The 21,514-nt window shown below is 44.2% G+C and overlaps 2 protein-coding genes across 2 annotated transcripts; both read left to right on the plus strand.

The window, feature by feature from the left end:
• Positions 1 to 1,903: 1,903 nt before the first annotated feature.
• On the plus strand, positions 1,904 to 8,615 carry LOC310776709 (GTPase IMAP family member 8-like; the record flags this gene model as incomplete). Its single annotated transcript, XM_083636865.1, has 5 exons — positions 1,904 to 1,919; positions 2,094 to 2,242; positions 5,472 to 5,712; positions 6,916 to 7,254; positions 8,053 to 8,615. 5 exons carry the CDS (start codon positions 1,904 to 1,906, stop codon positions 8,613 to 8,615), a joined length of 1,308 nt encoding a protein of 435 aa, XP_083492991.1.
• A 1,328-nt stretch (positions 8,616 to 9,943) lies between these two features.
• LOC310776897 (TLC domain-containing protein 3A-like) lies at positions 9,944 to 20,811 on the plus strand. The gene is made up of 5 exons (XM_083637100.1): positions 9,944 to 10,090; positions 14,393 to 14,476; positions 15,124 to 15,343; positions 19,824 to 19,919; positions 20,097 to 20,811. Exons 1-5 carry the CDS (start codon positions 9,966 to 9,968, stop codon positions 20,364 to 20,366), a joined length of 795 nt encoding a protein of 264 aa, XP_083493226.1. The 5' UTR covers positions 9,944 to 9,965; the 3' UTR covers positions 20,367 to 20,811.
• Positions 20,812 to 21,514: the final 703 nt, after the last annotated feature.

The following is a 21,514-nucleotide window of genomic DNA, read 5'->3' on the forward strand; positions in this document are numbered from 1 at the left end:
GTCTCTGTGCGTTGGGGTCCGTCTGTGTGCGTTGGGGTCTGTCTCTGTGCGTTGGGGCCTGTCAGTGCGTTGGGGTCCGTCTGTGTGCGTTGGGGTCCGTCTGTGTGCATTGGGGTCCTACTCGGTGCGTTGGTGTCTGTCTTGGTGCGTTGGGGTCTGTCGGTGCATTGGTGTCTGTCTTGGTGCGTTGGGGTCTGTCTGTGTGCGTTGGGGTCTGTTGGTGCATTGGTGTCTGTCTTGGTGCATTGGGGTCTGTCGGTGCGTTGGGGTCCGTCTCTGTGCGTTGGGGTCCGTCTGTGTGCGTTGGGGTCTGTCTCTGTGCATTGGGGCCTGTCAGTGCGTTGGGGTCCGTCTGTGTGCGTTGGGGTCCGTCTGTGTGCGTTGGGGTCCTACTCGGTGCGTTGGGGTCTGTCTCGGGTTGGGGTCTGTCTCGGTGCGTTGGGGTCTGTCGTGTGTTGGGGTCTGTCATGCGTTGGGGTCTGTCGGTGCGTTGAGGTCTGTCTCGATGCGTTGGGGTCTGTCTCGGTGCGTTGGGGTCCGTCTCGGTGCGTTGGGGTCTGTCTTGGTGCGTTGGGGTCCGTCTGTGTGCGTTGGGGTCTGTCTTGGTGCGTTGGGGTCCGTCTGTGTGCGTTGGTGTCCGTCTCGGTGCGTTGGGGTGTCTCGGTGCGTGTGATCTGACACCATGTGAGGTCCAGCAGCCACGAATAGCTCCACAGACTCACTGACCCTGCAAGCTGCCGAGGAACAACCTCCTACAGCTCACTCTCTGCTCACACATCTGATATGAAAATAATAAAAAGACATTCATGTATATGTGTGTAGGGCTGGACCTATTCTAACGATTATTTCCATTATCGATTAATGAATCAGTTGATTATTTTCTCGACTAATCGATTAGTGGTTAGGTCTATAAAATGTCACAAAATGGTGAAAAAGGTCGATCACTTTTCCCCCACGCCCAAGATGATATCCTCAAATGTCTTGTTTTGTTTACTGTCATGGAAGAAGAAAGAAACCAGAAAATATTCACATTTAAGAAGCTGGAATGAGAGATTTTTTTTCTTAAACATTTGCCTAAACAATTAATCAACTATTTAAAAAAAAATAGTTGGCAATTAATTAATGTATCTGTCGATCTAATCGTTGCAGCTCTACTTGTGTGGAATCTGATCCCATCTGCTGAGAGAGGAAGCTCCATCATATCAAATGTGGCCTAAGGTGCTTATCTGCAAAAACCAACAAAATCTGCAGTGTTTAATCGTAAAATGTGAGTAATTTAGCTTTGAAAGACTGCAGAACCCTGCAGCAGAAGCAGGTAGGGGTTCAATGTCTTGGTCAAGGACACTTCTACAGGAATGGATACATTGGTTTTGCTGGGGATAATTGAACCTGGGACCACCAAGGCCCTGCTACCTCCTTAACGAAGTCAATGCCATGCCTGCCTTTTTAAAGTGAGGTGTACATGCATGGAAACACACAATCTCATGTTCCTATTTCCATTGAGACAATTCCACACCAGACCAGGCAGTACTATCATCATTAAGCCAGATGGCGCTAGAGATATGAGAAGGAATTGGGTTCTGTATGTGTTCATTAGGTCATTTATCAACCATTGTTTATGGTCTGATGTGCTTTATTGACACCATGACAGTTCTCAAGAAATGCCCCTTTGCAGACTTTGGAACTAATGATGAACGTGTTGCCTGGCTAAACATTGATATTCAAAGTGTCATGTGTCATGTCAGTAGGCTCTTGTGTTTCCGCCAAGCTAGACGGCAGATTTCAGACCCAACAAGGCTTTGACCCACTTACTGATTGTGGATTTATTTCCTAAAGATACAGTATTGTATCTGTAATGCAGGATACAGTATTGTATGTGTAATGCAGGATCAGGAAACTTTGAATGGCAACCTCTTGTGGTAAGTTACTGAAATGTAAGTAAGAAAGTGTGTGGGACACTTGTGTATTTCTGTGTGTGTGTGTGTGTGTGTGTGTGTGTGTGTGTGTGTGTGTGTGTGTGTGTGTGTGTGTGTGTGTGTGTGTGTGTGTGTACTATGGTGTGTATCATTAACATTTGTGTCCAACCCTGCCAGAGCCAAGCCAGTCCAATGTGGTGCTGCTGTTACTGGGTGAGCAGCACAGTGGGAAGAGCTCTGTAGGAAACACCATCCTTGGCAGGAGAGCTTTTCAGGCAGCCACAGCTCGCAGCTCCAACGAGAACGGCAGCATCTTTGGAAAACAGGTATCCAAGTTCTCAGCATTGTTCCTCTCAATGAGCAACTTGTTTTGCAGCAAGTATTAAAGACAACAGTACATAATACCAATAATAAGACTGACAGGCACAGCAATGCAAGGTGTGATGCAGTTTTCAGGCAAGCAGATTGCTACCAACCAGTAGCGTAGCCAGACTCGGCTCATTGGGTGTGCCACAGAAAGCCAGGGTGTGCCAGGGGGCAGACCATTTGGTGGTGGCCGCAAGGCCGCCACCAAATTTTTTTGGGGTCTTTTCAAACCAGATTTAGAGGAATATTTGTGTGTTGTTTGCTCCTTTTCGCACTCATTATTAGCAGGTAGAAGCAGTCAATTAAATTGTATTTTTTGGCAACATGTAAAACCACTTTGTTTAGTATCTCAAAAAAGTCTCACCTACTTTTTCCAATGAGTGTTCTAGTTGGGAAAGAACGCAAATTTGGTTGGCATGCAGGTTCGTCTACTGCAGAGAGATCTGTAGAGTCACTGTCCTCTGGCTCTGCACAAACCTCCGGTGTGTTGTTGGCTGCGTTCCCCGCTGCTGTTAACGTCATTGTTTCGGCTGCATCATCTTCTTCATCATCGTCTGTCTCTTCTCCACTGTACACCACCAATACAGGTGCGGGAACGGGTGCACTACAATCCGCTTAAAAGCGAGCTTTGTTTCATGTCTTCTTGATTTGGCGCTGCTGCTGCTGCTGCTCCTGCTGTGCGTGCATTTGTTTACTTTACGTGGACGACAGCTTAACTAGTTTCCCATGATACTCCGGGGCACATAGGGCAGCGGACAGTTGGACACAGTGCATGGCAGCGTTGACATGTGTTTTGCAGACAAAACAAAACACTTTTTTTACCCCATTTTTTTGGGTGCGCCAGCGGCCTGTCTGGGTGGCATTTGCACACCCTAGCGCACCCGTGGCTACGCGCATGCTACCAACGTTATCATCACAACCCTGACCACTATCACAAGCAATCATTGACAAGACATCTTGATTGCTTCTGATTGATGAACCTTCCTTGAGGCTTGAGGTAGCAGGCTGGAGGTACCAGGCTGGAGGTACCAGGCTGGAGGTAACAGGCTGGAGGTAGCAGGCTGGAGGTAGCAGGCTGGAGGTACCAGGCTGGAGGTACCAGGCTGGAGGTAGCAGGCTGGAGGTAGCAGGTTGGAGGTACCAGGCTGGAGGTAGCAGGCTGGAGGTAGCAGGCTGGAGGTAGCAGGCTGGAGGTAGTAGGCTGGAGGTACCAGGCTGGAGGTAGCAGGCTGGAGGTAGCAGGTTGGAGGTACCAGGCTGGAGGTACCAGGCTGGAGGTAGCAGGCTGGAGGTACCAGGCTGGAGGTACCAGGCTGGAGGTAGCAGGCTGGAGGTACCAGGCTGGAGGTACCAGGCTGGAGATAGCAGGCTGGAGGTACCAGGCTGGAGGTACCAGGCTGGAGGTAGCAGGCTGGAGGTACCAGGCTGGAGGTAGCAGGGATAAGTGGCTTCTTCTACCTGTTTTTTTTTTGCAGTAGAGAAACTGAAACATTGGACAGATGGCTGTAACTTAAACACAGAATATAAGTGTATTTTCTTCTTTTGCATATGTCATTCAGGCTGAACCTTGGTCTTACTGGCCATCTTCACAATCTTCACTAGTGTTCTCTCTAAAGAATAGTCAGTACCAACTCAATATGAGCTTTTTAATCCTGTACACAATTATATGATCTTATCAACCTAGAAATTCACAAGTTACTTTAGACAAGGCAGGCGGTGCTGTCATCCCCCCTCCAAAACATTTAAGTGATTGAAGGTGTGACTTGAAAGTAATTGGAAAGAATGAATCGGCGACGCTCCAGTCCATCTTCGAGAAAAAGGTGATCAGCCTGGCTCATAAAGTCTTGACTGACCCTTCCCACATTTTATTTTCGGAATATGAGTTGCTACCATCCGGGAGAAGATTCAGAGCTAGCAAACACAGGAGCAACCGCTATAAGCTCTCCTTTCTCCCCACCTCTATTGCACTGCTGAACAAACAGCCTGCTCTTCCCCCAGGTGTAGCACTCCAGTGAGGTTAGGTAGGTTTCCAAGTAGGAGCGGTATTTAAAGTCTTGTTTGTTTGTTTTTGTTTTTACTGCTCTTACTTTGGTCTTATTCTCTTATCTCTTAATCCTATTTTTTATTGGTTTATTCTTTTACTCTTTTATTCTTTTATCTAATCCGCTGCCGATTTTTATTTCTTTGATTTTTATTAGATTTTTACTTTTATGATTTTTATGGTATTATGGTTTTATTGCTTATTTTATTCTTCCCTTACTAATGGGTTTGGATGATTTAAACACACTATGCAATAGGGCATGTGCAATCTTTGTAATAGTGCAATCTTGTGCCTAGCTGGCACTCTTCCTGTGTTTTAGTGCAATGCTGTGACTGTGACCGTGTCTGTTTTGTGTTACTGTGTCTGTTACACCGATGTTGGTACAAGCACTTTTGCCCAAGACAAATTTCCCTCCTGGGACAATAAAGTTTATCTCATCTCATCTCATCTCAAGTGTTACAATCAAATCAAGGATATAATTCACTAGTTCTTCTGATACCCGTTGGAGCGCACAATCACTGGTCATTTAGTCAGGCCCCACTCACAGACTTGGCAGGCAGCCTCTCCTCTCTCTCCCCAGAGGGCTTTCATACAGTAGTCCACTTCCCTGGCTGATTCCAACTCCGCTCAGGTGTGCTCCATCAGTAGCTAACGAATGGAGCTCTCATGGTTCCGAACTTGTGTTCACTCATTATGGTCACTAATTAACTATTTTTGTCCATTTAGCCATTTAGTCTGCCCTAATTACCTCATTCGAAAATCCAGCCTTGACACCATCTGCTCGGGACCCCTGCTGGTACCCGTGCCAGATACGAACGCTGTACCTAGGTGTCAGGCCGACGGTGTCAGAGGAAACTGAAAGAGATACATACATACCTAGGTATCAGGCTGACGGTGTCAGAGGAAACTGAAAGAGATACATACCTAGGTATCAGGCCGACGGTGTCAGAGGAAACTGAAACAGAGATACATACATACCTAGGTTTGCTCATTTATGTGTACGATGTGTAAGATGTGACACCTCTACATGCCTGTCAGGAAAATCTCTGTTTCCCTCTCAAGGCAAATGTTGGAGAAATTGTGTGAGACGGTTCCTGATCTGATCCGCATTTGCGTCTTGTGACCAGTGGCTACATTTTATCCACCAGGTGACAGTAGTGGACACCCCAGGGTGGTCGTCCCAATCCACCAGTCCAGACGAAGTGTCCCAGGAGCTCTCCAGAGCGCTGGCTCTCTGCCACCCAGAGCCCCATGTCATCCTACTGGTGCTGCCCACCATCGCCACCTTCCGCCAGGCGGAGTGGCGGGCCATGGAGGCCCAACTCCGGCTGCTCAACATCCCCATCTGGCAGCGAGCCATGGTCATCTTCACCCATGGAGATATGTTAGGTGACTGATGTTCCTTTGCTTCTGTCTGAGTGATGTGTTTCCTCTGACATGACACATTTGAAAACACAAACTTAGTTGCCCCTCATGATGAACTTGGGGTTAAATGAAACATGGAGGAATGATGCTTCATGCGTTCCAGTATTTTCAAAATTACCCCGATTGGCGCTACATCATTAATTTGCTTGTTTGTTGTTCATTCATTTCTTTGTCCTTTTTATGGTTTGCATATTGCACATGGGTTAGGGTTATCTGTCATTATGTGCATTATCTCAGACTGTATTTTCAGAAAACTTGGGAGGAATGATACAAAAAAAAAAAAATTGGGGGGGCATTTTGCCTTTATTTGATAGGACAGTAGTAGGCAGACAGGAGATGTGATGAGAGAGAAATGGGATGACATGCGGCAAAGGACTACGGGTCGGATTCGAACCCGGGGAGGCTGCGCGAAGGACTGAGCCTTTGCGGTACGGGCTGCACCACATGTGCCACACTTACATAATTACAATATTTAGCTCAAGGGCCAATTACAATTACAGGTTAAACAATGTGACATACAGTATCTGTTGACAAAAGGAGACTAGTGTACAGCATTTGTGTGCGGGACAACAAAATATGAAGGAAAAATATAAATGAGAGAGTAGATAACAGTATAGCTGGATTGTAGCATAGCTGGATTGTAGTATAGCTGGATTGTAGCATAGCTGGATTGTAGCATAGCTGGATTGTAGTATAGCTGGAATGTAGCATAGCTGGAATGTAGCATAGCTGGATTGTAGCATAGCTGGATTGTAGCATAGCTGGATTGTAGTATAGCTGGATTGTATACCATAAGCTAGTTAGTAGCAGAGCCCATAGGCTTCATAATATTAGCTTACTCGCTCAACCCTTTGCCTTTGTCTCTGGGCTTCAGTCTAATGTAAAGCCCAGGGTACACCAATCAAACATTCTACAACAAACATGAACAAACACAGATGTTTGTTTGTTGGGCCATGGCTTCCTGTCTGTCCTTGTTTGGAGATGTTTGGTCAGATTCAACATGTTCAGTCCTTGTTTTTCTGTGTAAAGCCCATGGCACACCAATCAAACATGCCAACATTGTTGTTGGCATGTTTGATTGGTGTGCCATGGGCTTTACACAGCCAGAAAAGCTGCAGGTCATTATTCTGCCTTGTAGGCTATAACCAAACCTCCAACCTGCTGCAGGCGGCCTGCCCATCCAGGAGCATATAAGACGGCAGGGGAGGACTCTGCAGTGGCTGCTGGAGCGATGTGGCAACAGGTACCAGGTGGTGAGCAGCCGGAACGGAGCCTCAGACACCCAGGTGATGGAGCTGTTCAAGAAGATCCAGAAGATGGAGGATGACAGCATGACGCAACCAGAGGACATCCAGAGGATCTACACCCTGCTGAGACAGGACGTGAAGATGGAGGAGGAGAAGAGGCGGTGCCAACGACAACAGGAAGTAGAAATGGCAGTGATGCATGATGGGATGCGGAGGCAGAGGCAACAGACGGCTTCAGGACCATTGTACCTGCCCACAGGTAGGTTCTTACACATGGAGCTGTAAAGATGATTGAAGCGACATCAGATGTTGAAAGGATGAGGGTTCTTGTAGGGTTCTTGTATGGTACAAGCTTGAAGAACCATTTTCTGGTGCTATATAGAATTGTTTTAAGAGTGTGGTGGGTGAGTGATTAGGCTTGGGTGATATCCGAAATGTAGAATATCACAATGCTATTATATTTGATACTGCAGAAAATATAGTGAGTCATGGAATATTGCAATTTGAAGCTTATGTAGCAAGTTTCAGGAGCAGGACCACACCTCAATCACCCGTCACATTGTTCCCTTTAAATGCCCACCTGCCCAGCATACCCGTTTGCTCTCTCTTGTTTACATGCCCCACCCTCCCTCCCCTTTCTTTAAATCTCTCTCCTTCTCACCTGTCTACAGCGCCCCCTGGGGGTCTGCAGCCATGCCCGGGAGCAAGAGCAGATCCGTCACCAAAACCTTCCCCACACCGCAGATGATTCGCCTACATCTCTCCATCCTACATTCATCGCTGTTCCCTCTTCGTCATTCATATTTGTTAAATAAACACACTTATTTGCACGCAATTGATGGTGTGGTCCTTGCTACTGAAGTGATCAAGCCCAACCTATTAGTGTTCTAAAACCGTACGTTAGATATATTGTTACAGTTTCCTAGTAATGGCCCATAATCAACAAGCCCACAACTGGAAAAATGATTTGTAAAGTCTCTAAAATGTGTGTAATTGTGTGTAAAATGTGTGTAATTGTGTGTAAAATGTGTGTAATTGTAGGCTTCTCACCATGCAGGCCCAGCTGCTCAGAAGCCCGGCCTTGCCCTTATTCTGCTGGGAAGGAGGAAGTCTGGGAAGAGCTGGGCGGGTAACGTCATCCTGGGCAGAGGGGAGTTTCGGAGCGGCGAAAAGACGGTGAGGTGCACTGCGGGCCACGGGACAGCGGCAGGGCGCTCTCTCACCGTGGTGGACACCCCGGGGTGGAGTCTGTTCGGGCTGGCCGACCCTGAGAGAGTCAGGCTGGAGATGGGCCGAAGCCTGTCCTTCTGTTCCCCGGGAAGCAAAGTCACGTTCCTGCTGGCTGTGCCAGTGGGCTCCTTCAGGGAGAAGGACAGGAGAGCAGTGGAGGAGTACCTGGGCGTGTTGGGGCCCAGAGTGTGGAGCAGCACTGTGCTGCTGTTCACCTACATCCAGGAGCTGGGAGCAGCCACGGTTGAGAAGCACGTTGAGGAGAAGGGGGAGCCTCTGCAGTGGGTGATGCAGAGATGTGGCCACCGGCATCATGTGTTTGACACTCGTGACACAAACACAGGCCAGACTCAAGTGTCTCGACTGCTGGAGATGGTGGAGCGACTATAAGAATGATTAGAAATCAGCACGCGTCTCAGCACGCGCCTGTGACATTTCTAGGTCGGAGACTCTAGACATGATGCACCATGGGCACACTTTTTTTTGGGTGTGACCAAACTCATGCCGAAATTCGGCATTCCACTCTGTTGGGTCCCTAGCAGCGCACCCCCCAAGTTTGAAGTAGATCGGACAAATGGCTCAGAAGATAGTGAAAGCCATGTTCTGATTGGTTGAATTGCACAAAATTCAACACTGCACTTTCTTTCGTCCCCAGCAGTGCATCCACCAAGTTTGAAGTCCATCGGATAAACGGTTCTTGAGATACTTTTTTATGTGTGTTGCCAGTCGGTGGTCCTATGACTATGCACGTGTTTGAATTGCACAGAATTTGGCACTGCACTCCATTGGGTTCTTGGCAGCGCACTCCCCAAGTTTGAAATCGATCGGATGAACAGTTCTCTTGTGTTGCGAGTAGGTGGCGCTATGACTACATGCGTGTCCGAAATTGGGCACTGCAGTTTCATGCCAGACCCCAAAAAAAGTGTTAAGGCAAATTTTGGAGGCGATCGAAGCAATGGTGTGACTTGCAACTACGGACAGACAAACACCTCTCCAATTAGTAGTAGGCTAGTAGGATGTGTGGAGACATCACTGTTTACTAAAATTTTAGTTTATTGTGTAATAAATATGGTGGTCTATATTTCAAGAAAATAAATGCAACCAGCAATTACAAATGGATGAATGTGTATGGGGGAAACAAATAATTATTAATGTGTGCAAAACAGCAGTGGTAGAACATAATGAGGTTTGTGAAAAAATGGGGGGGGGGGGGGGGGGGGGGGAATATATGTGCAAAAAGGTAGGCTATGCAGAATGGGATAAGTGGGGGGGACTCGGGGGAGTATAAAGTAGTATGTGAAAGATGTTCTACAGAGGCTCATTAATTATTTATATCATAGAAATGATTTTATTCTGTGCATTTTTCTGTTAGTAGGCCTTCCTATCCATGTTGCATTTTTATTATACAGTGTATGCTGTCTTTATATCTATCTATTTCTATCTTTCTCTGTTATCGTTATCTTTTATAACCTCTAATATTAAGCTGATAAAAGGCTATTGAATGCGCGTGGGTTCAAAGCGCATGCCTTCCCAACCAATGACAGCCCTCTAAATGACGTTTGACACTATAACAGGGAAGTCCAGTGACGCTCCAATAAGTATGTTGACGTGCGCGGTGTTGCATTTTATTTAGGTCCACCGGGTCTTTTATGACTTGGGCTATTTATTTATTTGTGGTATATTTAAATCCCCTCGGCCGTGACATCGGCTTCAGTAGGAGGAGGAAGACATCGCCTGCTGATGATGTTTACTTCCTTGTTTTGTGGAGCTGTGTTTTTTCCTGGACTTTTCTACAGCTTCAGGAAAGTGCTGAAATCCACGCTGACACACTGGACTGATGCGGACGTGGTTGCTGTTAGTGAGAGGTAACAGCCCCCCAACACGATACGCTGAACTCCATTGAAAGAATGTGGTAGTTTAATGTCGCTTTGCTTCTCACCTCCAACAACACGACTTAAGACGTTTCTCTAAAGGAGACGCTCGTAAATTCGGCATGAAGTACCTGTTTGGTGGATGATATTCATGGTGCATCATCATCCACCTAGAATAGAACTTTAATTGCCACACGACCAGGACCTGCGGTATTTGTTTTGGGTACATACAGGATGTAAAAATAGACACTGCATCATAGTTACAACACATGTGCGTCATAATAAAGTGCAACCAGACAAAACCAATAAGAGTGCAATTAGGCTACAGCAAACGACAACCATTTAACAAAACCATTGACGAGCAGTGTTGGGGGTAGCCTAACTCATTACAAAAGTAACATGTAATATATTACTTTTAACAGTAACTCAGTAATATAACTTATTACTTATAGGATTTCAGTACTAATATACCAGTTACTTTGTCAAGTAACTCAAGTTACAAATTGAGTTACATTTGATTAAATCAAAGCACATATTTAAAAAAGATGCAATCATTTCCTAATCAAACTGTGTTTTTATGCAAATAACCACTATTCATAGTATTCCCATGGCGTCACAAGCATTTTCCTACCAATATGGCGCTACAATACACACAGCTCATTGGCTGGTTGTGTCACTTGATTGTAATCACCTGTTAATTGATTACAATCACCTGCTATTTTCCTACCAAGATGGCCATGTGGTGATGTAACAGAATACGAGGATCAGCCGAGCAGCATTTTGGTAAACAAACCGTGTGTCACTGGGTGGCAAGTGACATCACGCTGATTAGTCGTATACTATCAATAGGATGAATCAGCATGATGTCACTTGCCACCCAAAAATGCGGAACCCCCGCAAGTTAATAGTATGAGTTGTGCCAAACAAACGTTAACATCACATCGCTTATATTTTGACATTCTGAGTGAGAGCAGAAGTAGCTCAAGAGTTTGATGTATAATATATGCATGTCGTGTTAAAGTTGTGTGAACTGGTGCAGTTTTTAAAATGTAAACAGAGTTAACTGGCTAGAGTCAGACACTCACGCCTCGCGCCACTTGGGTTCCATAGGGTTCCATTGCCGTTGCCGCCTAGTGACGCGGTTTGTTTACCAAAATGCTGCTCGGCTGATCCCTCGTATAGGCGACAATAACAAAGGAAAATAATAACATTTAGAATTTTGGATTGTTTACACTGACTTTTCAGGACGGTTGAAATAGTTTTTTGGCGATGTCATTCTGCTGCTGCTGTTGTTTTGGTCAAAGTAATGCAAAAGTAGTGTAATAAGTAACGAGTTACTCTACACAGAAAGTAATATTGTAAAGTAACGTAATACTTTCAAAGTAACTAGTAATATGTATTATATTACATTTTGAAAGTAACTTAACCAACACTGCTGACGAGACACACACAGAGCCACACACAGTGCAGTAAGTTCTTGTGGTTAACGAAGGGAGTTGAGTGTTCTTTATTGCTGTGGGAAAGAAGCTGTTTTTAAAACAGGTGGATTTTGTGGCAAGTGACCTGAGACGCCTCCCAGAGGGGAGGGTCGGAAGTGACCTGAGACGCCTCCCAGAGGGGAGGGTCTGGAAGAGCTGGTTAGCAGGATGGGAGAGGTCAGAGATTATCTTTTTTGCCCGTTTTGAAACACGCTGGTGGTAAATGGATTCGATTGAGGGGAGGGCAGAACTGGTGATCTTGGAGGCCTTAGACACGATGCGTTGTAATTTCCTCTGTGAGCGACTGTCCGTGTTTCCATACCAGACTGTGATTGTAGAGGTGATGATGCTTTCGATGATGGCTGTGTAAAAACGGACCAGAAGGCGTTTGTTTACTCTGAACTTTTTTAATTGTAGTACAATTCATTTAATGGAAGTACAATCTCTGATGTCCTTTTTTGATGATCTGGTCTGTATTGGTGTGCCATTTTAGGTTATTGCAGATATGGGTGCCTAGGAACTTGAAGGAGTCCGTTGAAGTTATTGGCTGGGAGTTGATATAGACCGGGGATTTGAGATTTTGTTTGCGTCTGAAGTCAATGATTATTTCCATGGTTTTTTGCTGTATTCAGTTGAAGGTTGTTGTCTGCACACCATGTGACTGCGTTGTCCACTGTTTGACGGTAATGAGATTCCTTATTGTTTGAGATGAGGCCAATTATTATGGCGTCGTCTGCATATTTGAACACCTTGACTGAGCTGCAGTGGGATGAGAGCTCGTTGGTGTACAGGCACCCTTGAGGGGCCCCTGTGTTAAGAAACAGAGGGGCCCCTGTGTTAAGAAACAGGGCTGGATATATTTTGACCGACTTTAACTTTTTGTTCTCTGTTTAACAGAAAGTGGGTGTATGTTCATTCCTAATAGTTTATTGTAGAGTTTGAGTGGTGAATGGTGTTGAAGGCTGAACTAAAGTCAATAAACAGAATACATACATATGTATTAGATGAATCCAGATGGTGTAGTAGAGTATAGTGAAGTGCTAGGTCGATGGCGTCTTCAACAGACTGGTTTGTACTGTATGCAAACTGGAAAGGGTCCTTGATGGGTGCAGTGTGGGATTTGAGATGCAGTTGAGATGCAGTATGTCAGAACCAGATGCTCAAAGGCCTTCATGGCTACTGAAGTGAGTGCAACTACAGGTGTAAAGTAGAGGTCGACCGATTAATCGGCCGGCCGATTAATTGGGGCCGATTATTGGCATTTTTAATTAATCGGCATCGGCCTGCAAAAAAAAAAAAAAAAAAAAAAATTGGCAGGCCAGGCCACCGGGCATTTGCCCGACGTGCCCGATTATGCAGTCCGCCACTGAATGTGAGTCTTCTCATGCACCCATGAGCCTACTGTAACGTTACGTTTCCTCAGTCACCACCATCTTCTGCAAACACACTTCTCCCATCAAATGACAGCAAATCTAAACAGTTAAAAAAATGGTAAAATGGTCTGCATTTATATAGCGCTTTTATCCAAAGCGCTTTACAATGAGTAGATAGTCTACATTCACCCATTCATACACCGATGGCGGCAGGCTGCCACGCAGGGTGCCTACACACCATCAGGAGCAAGGAGGGTTAAGTGTCTTGCCCAAGGACACAGCGACAGCAGCTGGGAGGGAGCGGGGATCGAACCGCCAACCCTTGCGTCATTGGCCGACCCGCTCTACCTCCTGAGCTAAAGCCGCCCCCATTATTATTTACATTATTATTATTATTATTATTGTTAATGTATAGAACAGTGCATGAATGAGTTCTCTGACATACTGCTCTCTCGCTATAGCCTACCAGTCACTACTGAAATCTATACCGCATAACCCAATGTATTTTTCTATTTAATAAAAAGAATAATCAAAAACATGTTACTGTACTGGCTAAGATAACATCTTATATTAGATGTAGGCCTACAGTATAATGTTATATTCGATTTTCAATGTGCATGAATGGATAATGGAAATCTAGGCTACTAGATTTCTTAAAAAAAAAATACCAACAGAAGAATATTGCACATTTTTTGGGGGCGCTACCCACACGTTTAGCTGTGTGTTTCTCATTCCACGAATGCACAATCCTTACAAGTTGTACCCCGTTGTAAAGGTGACTAATCAGGCTTTCCAACTATATAAAACACAATACCAATTGGTATTATTAAAGGGGAGAAATAATCGAGCAAAATAACGTTTCCAAACATTTTTTGAGGAGTTTATTTTAATCGTATTTTATCGAATGAAAAAAATAATAATAATCGGCATTATATATCGGCCATCGGCCGCCCTGCTCTCTAAAGATCGGCATCGGCATCGGCCATTGAAAAAGCAATATCGGTCGACCTCTAAAGTCATTCAGACAGGAGGACTTTGGCACAGGGATGACGGTGGATGCTTTGAAGCACTGTGGGACTTTACTTTGGCACAGGGATGTGTTAAAGATGGAGGTGAACACTGTGCAGCACAGTGACTGAGACCAGCAGGGCAAACCAGTACTTCCACACAGTCAACTCCCCATATAGTCTAACGCCGTTACACAGAGGGGTGCGCTAATGTTAGTGAGCAGTTCTAAAAGTTTACTTGACATTTTATTCACGTTTAAATTGTAGAGACATTTCTGCTGCTCACTGGATAACAGGGTTAGGGTTAGGGTACTAACCCTACGAAGTAATATTTCATGAGTTATAACGGTTGCTAATAAGCAAAGCAACGTTAGCATTAAATTGTTATGATTTTTTAAATTGAGTTTGGCGTTTCTTGCTAAACCTTTGCTTCCTCAGGTTGGTTTCCTCGATCCACGCGTCCTTGGCAGCTACAGCAGGAGTAGTGATTGTGACCTCCTGCAAGGATGTGATGACTGACAGGTAAAGAGAAGCATGGGTCACATAACACCTGTGTCAACCAGATGTAGAAGCTTTGGCACCTCGAACACTCTGCTTTTTAGCATTATGAAGAGCAAAGACCAACAGATTGTCACAAAGCTTTTTTATTTTATTTTAAGAATCTCAGTGTTCCCTGTAATGTGTGCTGTGCCATGTTGTACAGATGCACTCAAATTGCAGGATAACCTACACTCGGAACACATGGCACCATGTTCAAATGCTTAGTTATAGACCCTCTATGCTGCTGTGAAGAGCTAATTTAAGACTGCATGAAATGTTTCAAATCGGCAGCAGGTTTTGTGGCAAATTATATATAATTACAAGGACTTTATCGTAGGTTCAATGATTTGACACCTCTGGTATGAATCAGTGAAGAACACGCAGTACAAAAGCTTTTATATTCAATTTTTGCCTGACCCAGAAGTGTCGGAACTGGCCGGCCAAGAAACGTCTCAGGGTAAAATACTGACTGACTGATTGTTGAAACACGCATACGTGACTGTTGAGCCCCTGAGGTGTTTCTTGGCTGGCCCGTTCTGGCTTAACTAGGCTTGCCTAGTCTTGCTTTATGTCAAATATGATAAATAAATGTACTTATTCTATGATTTGTCTGTCAATCACAAACACAGCCACTGGCTGGTGAATGAGTGTATTTTCTTCGGGGGCTCGTACATGCTTTATGACATCTACGCGATGTACCTGACCCACTACCACACTCAGAGGGTCAAAGGTCACAGCGGTGAAGATGCAGAGCACTCCCTGCGGACGGTGAAGGCCTTCCTCCTCAAAGACTGGCTGTTGGTCCTCCATCACCTGGGACTGCTGCTCATTTTCATGCCCATTGTCCTGGTAAGTAGGAGGAACCTCTGTTTAACTTTCAGGTTGTCGTCTGTCCGTCTCATTCTCTTTAACACAATATCTCAGGAACCGCTTGGGGGAGTTTCTTCAAATTTGGCACAAATGTCCACTCGGACTCAATGCTGAACTGATTACAATTTGGTGGTCACTGTGACGTGTGACCTCACAAGACATTTTTGGCCATAACACAATAACTCATATGCTAATTATGCCAAAATGTCACACAAATGTCTAATAGGATAAAATCATGAAGTGATGACATTTTTATCAAAAAGCTTCACTGTGACATTATGTTTTGCTTATCACTGTAGCTGAGAAAACCATATTGGGTCATTCTACAAAAATGGTGTCAGTGCTGTCAGTTACTTTTGCAGACACCAAAATCCTTTAATTTGAACTAATAACCACATTCATTATATTGATTTGGACCCCAAGATACTTGTATGAGTCCACTCTCTTCCTCTCCCTGGGATGACAGCCAGGACAGGGGGCGTGGCCTCCTGGTTGAGCTGATATTGAGCTTCAGCTGATTGTTGTTGCATGATGTGATGAAGCTCTCTATCAGGGCTTAAAATTTTCCCGAATTCCCGCATATTCTCAATTTATAAAGGGAGTAATCCCGCAATGGTTTGCGCAGACCGATCTATGTTTGTGTAGTCTGGGCACCTTCCACCCCACTTTTTGTCATGGGGGCGTAAACCAAGGAAACAGGAAACAACACCGGAAATAAGTGCACCAAAAAACGTCTTTGTTGCCGTTAGCTTGACGCGGCGAGGTTACGTTAGCTAGAGCCTGAAAAGAACAACAACACAAGTTGTATAGTAGCGTTAGCACATTTCTAGTCACTGCCAAGGAAGGTTTCTGGAGAGCCAAAGACAATGGAGTACTCGCCATGTGAAATCTTATGATCAATGTCCATGTCTTTCCCAGCACAGGCAGCAGAGATGCTTCAACTGTTGTACTCGATCCTCCATTATCGATAACAGCGGACAGACAACTAGCGTTATAACTATTCCATCAACTGGCCATTTGTTTGAAAACTAAAGCTTCTGTATTGGCTTAAAATATGTGATATTGTGAATCCGCAATGTTTCTACAAGAACTTATTCAAAAGCTTTGTTCGGTACGTCCATATTTTGTTTTGTTGTTTGCCGTTTTATTTTCTTATTCCTTGTGTCTGATTGTCAAGTGAACGAGCTATTTCCGCTGTTGCTTCCTGTCTAGGGCGGTGTCTAGGCCGGAAACAGGCAGGGTGACAAAATCACTTGTGAACGGAGGCCAGGCTCTTTCTCGCCGAGAAGAGCCTGGTGATGCGAGGTTAATGTTTGTGCGGAACGGTGCTTAATGCATTCAAATCACTGGCCGGACGGGTTACGCGGGCGGACCAAATTTCACTTCCGTGGCCAGTTAACAACAAACATTAGCATGCTCGCTCTGTCCCTCAGTCCTCTCTCGACATCAACGCTCCTCTGCTGATTTCTCGGTGGATACAGACAGCTGCTTGCAAACATGATAGATCGCTGGCTAAAAAGGAAAACTACGTCGTCAGAAGGGGGACCCGCTCAGAAAAAACAAGCGGGACAAGTCGAACAACAAGTAGTCTCTTAGAACAGACGAGTTGGCTTCAGCAATTTTCAAATGCTTCCGCCATACCGTCTGTACTTCGTGGGGGAGAATCATGCACCAACCGGAATGGGAAGCAGAAAGGCGGGTCTTCCGCTCATTAGTCCAATCAGAGTCCAATATGCCGGCAGAAAGGCGGGTCTTCCGCTCATTAGTCCAATCAGAATCCAATATGCCGCATTCGCGTGTCGTGATTGGTCGGATTCCGTAGAACTTCCTTCCAGTCTGAAGGTTTTTTTTCCCAACTTCCTTGTGCATGTTCTGGGGGTGTAACGTACAGACTGTATAGCTGCATTTGCCGGATGTAGATGAAACAGTCTGTTTTAAGAGACTAAACAACAAGGCACTTCTAGCTGTAACGTCAACGTAACACAGAGTAATGTCGGTGTCAGTGATGTTTAGCGTTACGTTATTGACGATGAAGAATCTGATATCGATAATGACGTTAATAATAACGTTAATCCTCCTTATGCCGAGTGCCAGTGATGTCACGTTGTTGCCACTCAAAATTTCAAATGGCGTTTCTCATAAAGTAGCCATGAAAATCTGGTGGAAGCATTTTCAATAAAAAGTGAAACGACACAGAGATGGTTTATAGTCACTTCAATAGAACTCTCCCCAATGCAAAATTCAAACAGGTTTAGTTGCCAGTAATGACAGTAAGAAAGGCAGATGTAGTGAGCAAAGATGAATGATTTAATATTCCATAGCTCTGACCTAACCAAATCTAACTGACATCACTATTGTGAACACAAAACAAAACACTTCTGATATAATATGTGACCTGCTCTATCAAAATGAGTCACATTGACCGAAAACACATTTTGAGTTGTATACACTGTTGGAAAGTGGTATTGAAATGTAGGCTTTCTGCTGATATCAAAATGATCTTTGTCCTCCAAAGATTGAGTGAGATACACCGCTTTATGTTGTGACTGTTTCCAAACTATGTTTTTGAGAAAAACTACCTCAAATATTGACAAAGTAGGCTAGTTCTGCTAGTAACTCTACATTTATGAGCTTCTAAACTATATTTAACGTTTGAATTTCACAATAATCTTTACAGAGAATGAAAGCCAAGGCTTTATTCTGCTAAAATCAGGTGAAACCCCAAAACAGCCAAAATCAATAAAAAAATCATAAAATCACATTTCTACACAAACGGGTCAGTGCTACTGTACATGTGACTGATTTGGTCAGAGCAGGTCACATATGATATGAGTGTTTTAGTAGAGTGTATCGCTCAATACAAAAAATAAAGGCTTTCATAGAACCAAAAGCCTGCAGAAAAAACATGACAAAAGCCATAGTAATTTAGACTCAGAGGTGTGCAAACTACTTCCTTCTTTAAATACAAAAATGTGAAATTACAGTATTATCGCACCCCTATCTGAAAAGGGGGGAATTCCCCCCTAGTTTGCAAAGTGAATTTTAAGCCCAAATTATTCGCTGGTATCATTGACATGGGATATATATATACCAGTATATCTATATATATATATATACACGTGGTCATGTTTATGCAAGTAAAACATCTTGGTTAGGATTATGGTTTGGGTTCAGTTTGAATAACAAAAAAGTTAAATGTGACTCGCGGTTGAAATCTCGAATTTGGGCATTTTTTTCACCCTTTTGCAGTTTGAAGACCGATTTAGAGAAATATCTCATTTTAATTTAGCATTAGGATTAGACTGTTGTGATGCCATTATTCAGTTTGAACCATCAATAATTGTTCCTTTTCTCATTAGAGTAAATAGTGTGTGGGTGTAGTGTAGTCACTGTATATTTATTGCAAGATTCTTGTCAGTTATTTGTGCCATTAGGCCCAGGAGAAACAGAGTTGAAGTGGGAATAATTTCTGAGCAATGCATCTCAAAATAAAGTAAGCTACAGTTAGTTTGTCAGTAAAAGGTTTGATGAATAAATCAATCAAAACCACTCGACTACTGTACTGCTGACATTAGCTGTGGTAAAGACAGGGGGAGTGACTATCAGCTACTGTCATCAACTCAACTACCAACATACTCATTTAGTTACAGTACATTCCATTGCATGGAGGGGAAAGTTATGCCAAATTCATCAACTTTGAAGCGTTATTTATGCTAGGTTGACATGCTTGGTCCCAATCGATTCCTTATTTCTTTTACTTTCACATGGAATAAAGATCATCACTCTAGCTTTAAAAATGAGCTCGCTGTCATCCGTGGATGTATGGGCCAAATTCAGTTAAAATATGTGGGAGTTTAAGGTTGGCGTTTTTTATTAGGAAAAATCGCAGGCTATACAGCATGAAACATTAATATGAAAAAATAGCGCTGCTTGGTGGACCATTTGCACGCTGAATTTACTAGAAGACCCGGATAACTTGACCTTAATTGACTTACTTGCACATCCATGCCATCTGTAACCGCGTGCAGCCAAGACGTTGCATATATCCCAGTGTTTGCAGAGATTTCAGTCTCCGCACGTACCGCGGCCGCCCGCTCTAAACAGGTGTTGGCACGCGTAATGCAATGCAACAACTGTCTGGCTTGTGTGTATATATATATATATATATATATATATATATGTATATGTGTATATATATTATATATATACATACATACATATATATATATATATATATATATATATATATATATATATATATATGGGTCATATAAGTACAATGAAAATACGTTATATATAAGTATGTGTATATATATGTGTGTGTGCGTGTGTATACATACACACACACACACACACACACACACACACACACACACACACACCTTTTACTAAATTCCTTCAAAGTCTTCACTACAGATTTTGTTTGACCCTGACTGACTGCAGTGTGTCTGACTTCCAGTTCCTCAGGAGAGGACTAGGTGACTTCTTCATCGGCTGCCTGTTCCTCGCAGAGTGCAGCACTCCCTTCATCTCCTTAGGAAAGATTCTCATCCAGGTAAAGCAGCACTGGCACAGATGCAGCCAGGACGGCTCTACATTGGTATTGATAGCGGTTTTTGCAGCATGGAATAACTACTTAAGTGTTTCAACTGTTGGTTGTGTTATAATCTGGTGTGTTGCTTGCTATGTTCCTCTCTCCTTCTCTTCTCTCTCCCTGCTATCTGCTGCCCAGCTGGGCCACGACCGCAGCAGGCTGCACAGGATCAACGGCCTGCTTGTTCTTGTGACTTTCTTCACTTGTCGCGTCCTGATCTTCCCCTTCATGTACTGGATGTACGGACGCCAGTATGGCCTCCCCCTGCACACAGTGCCTCTCCATCTGCCCCTCTGCTGCAATGTGGGCAACCTGGCCATCATGGCTCCTCAGATCTACTGGTTTACGCTGCTGCTGAGGAAAGCTCACAGACTCTACCTGAGACACAAGACAGGGAAGGGTCTGTAAGCATGGGCCAAATGCAGAATGAACAGTCTGTATGGATTTTCTGGAGAGCACCTCATCTACAACTGTGGAAGTCTGTTTAGCTTTGTGGTGCAAAGCATGTTCAACACGTTTGAATAATCATGTGGATTTTGAAGTGTGGCCTTTTATCCGAGTCGGTTGTGTAGTTATAGTTATATTGTAAAGTGAATGTTTCTTCTCAGGGATCAGTCAGTGTTTGTCGGCTGTTACAATGAAGCCAAAATGTGAAACGTGTGTTTGCTACAGCATAATGCTGCTGCTATAGGCTACTAGTTTTTTTTTTAATGAATAAACTAAACATTGCTACTTCTGATAATCCAAATAATATTCAATTATATAATCACTATGCTCTGATATTCTATGCTCCTGAAACCATCAAACCATGTTTGGATTATTGATTACTGGAGGTGTGCAGGGCAAGCGGGTGGCCCGGCTTTGTGTGTGGATAAACTTAGTAAAATAAAACGGTGAATTTACCTTATACAGATTTGCATACAATCAACTATCTTCATTTAGTCCTGATCAGATCTTGACAGAACAGCACACAGACACCATTTTTCTTCTTTCATTCCCCCCATTTTCTACCCAATTATACTTGGCCAATTTATCCCCATGCTGCCCTAATGGCTTCCCCGGTTGCTGCTCCACCCTCTACTGATCTGGGGAGAGCCGAGACTAGCACCATGCTTCCTCCGACACATGCTCAGTAGCCAGCCGCTTCTTTTCACCTGACAGCGGGGAGCTTCACTGGCAGGACGTAGCACATGGGAGGATCACGCTATTCCCACAGTTCCCTTCCGGCTATCTTTTTCACCACAACCTCGTTCTCTCCTCACACCACTCTCCAACTATCTCCACAGCGCCGCCTAGCGGCCGACTCCAGAACATCTCCCGAACAGATGACAGTATTCGACAATACCAGTGTAAGCGACGTGTGTGTGTGTCAGTGAATGAAACACTCGCTGTATTTTGCTCATAACTTTTAGTGAGGTAATTAGGATACAGCAGCTCAGCTCTGCAAACCCAAATGCATGTGTACAGCATTGCAGATTGTAGCTTGCTATCTAACCATTATCTAACCTAGAGAGCCACCTGTCATCTCAGAAACATGGGGATGAATGCATGCTTAT

This window comes from Poromitra crassiceps (genome assembly GCF_964638095.1).
Source record: "Poromitra crassiceps genome assembly, chromosome: 5".
Taxonomy (NCBI): domain Eukaryota; kingdom Metazoa; phylum Chordata; class Actinopteri; order Beryciformes; family Melamphaidae; genus Poromitra; species Poromitra crassiceps.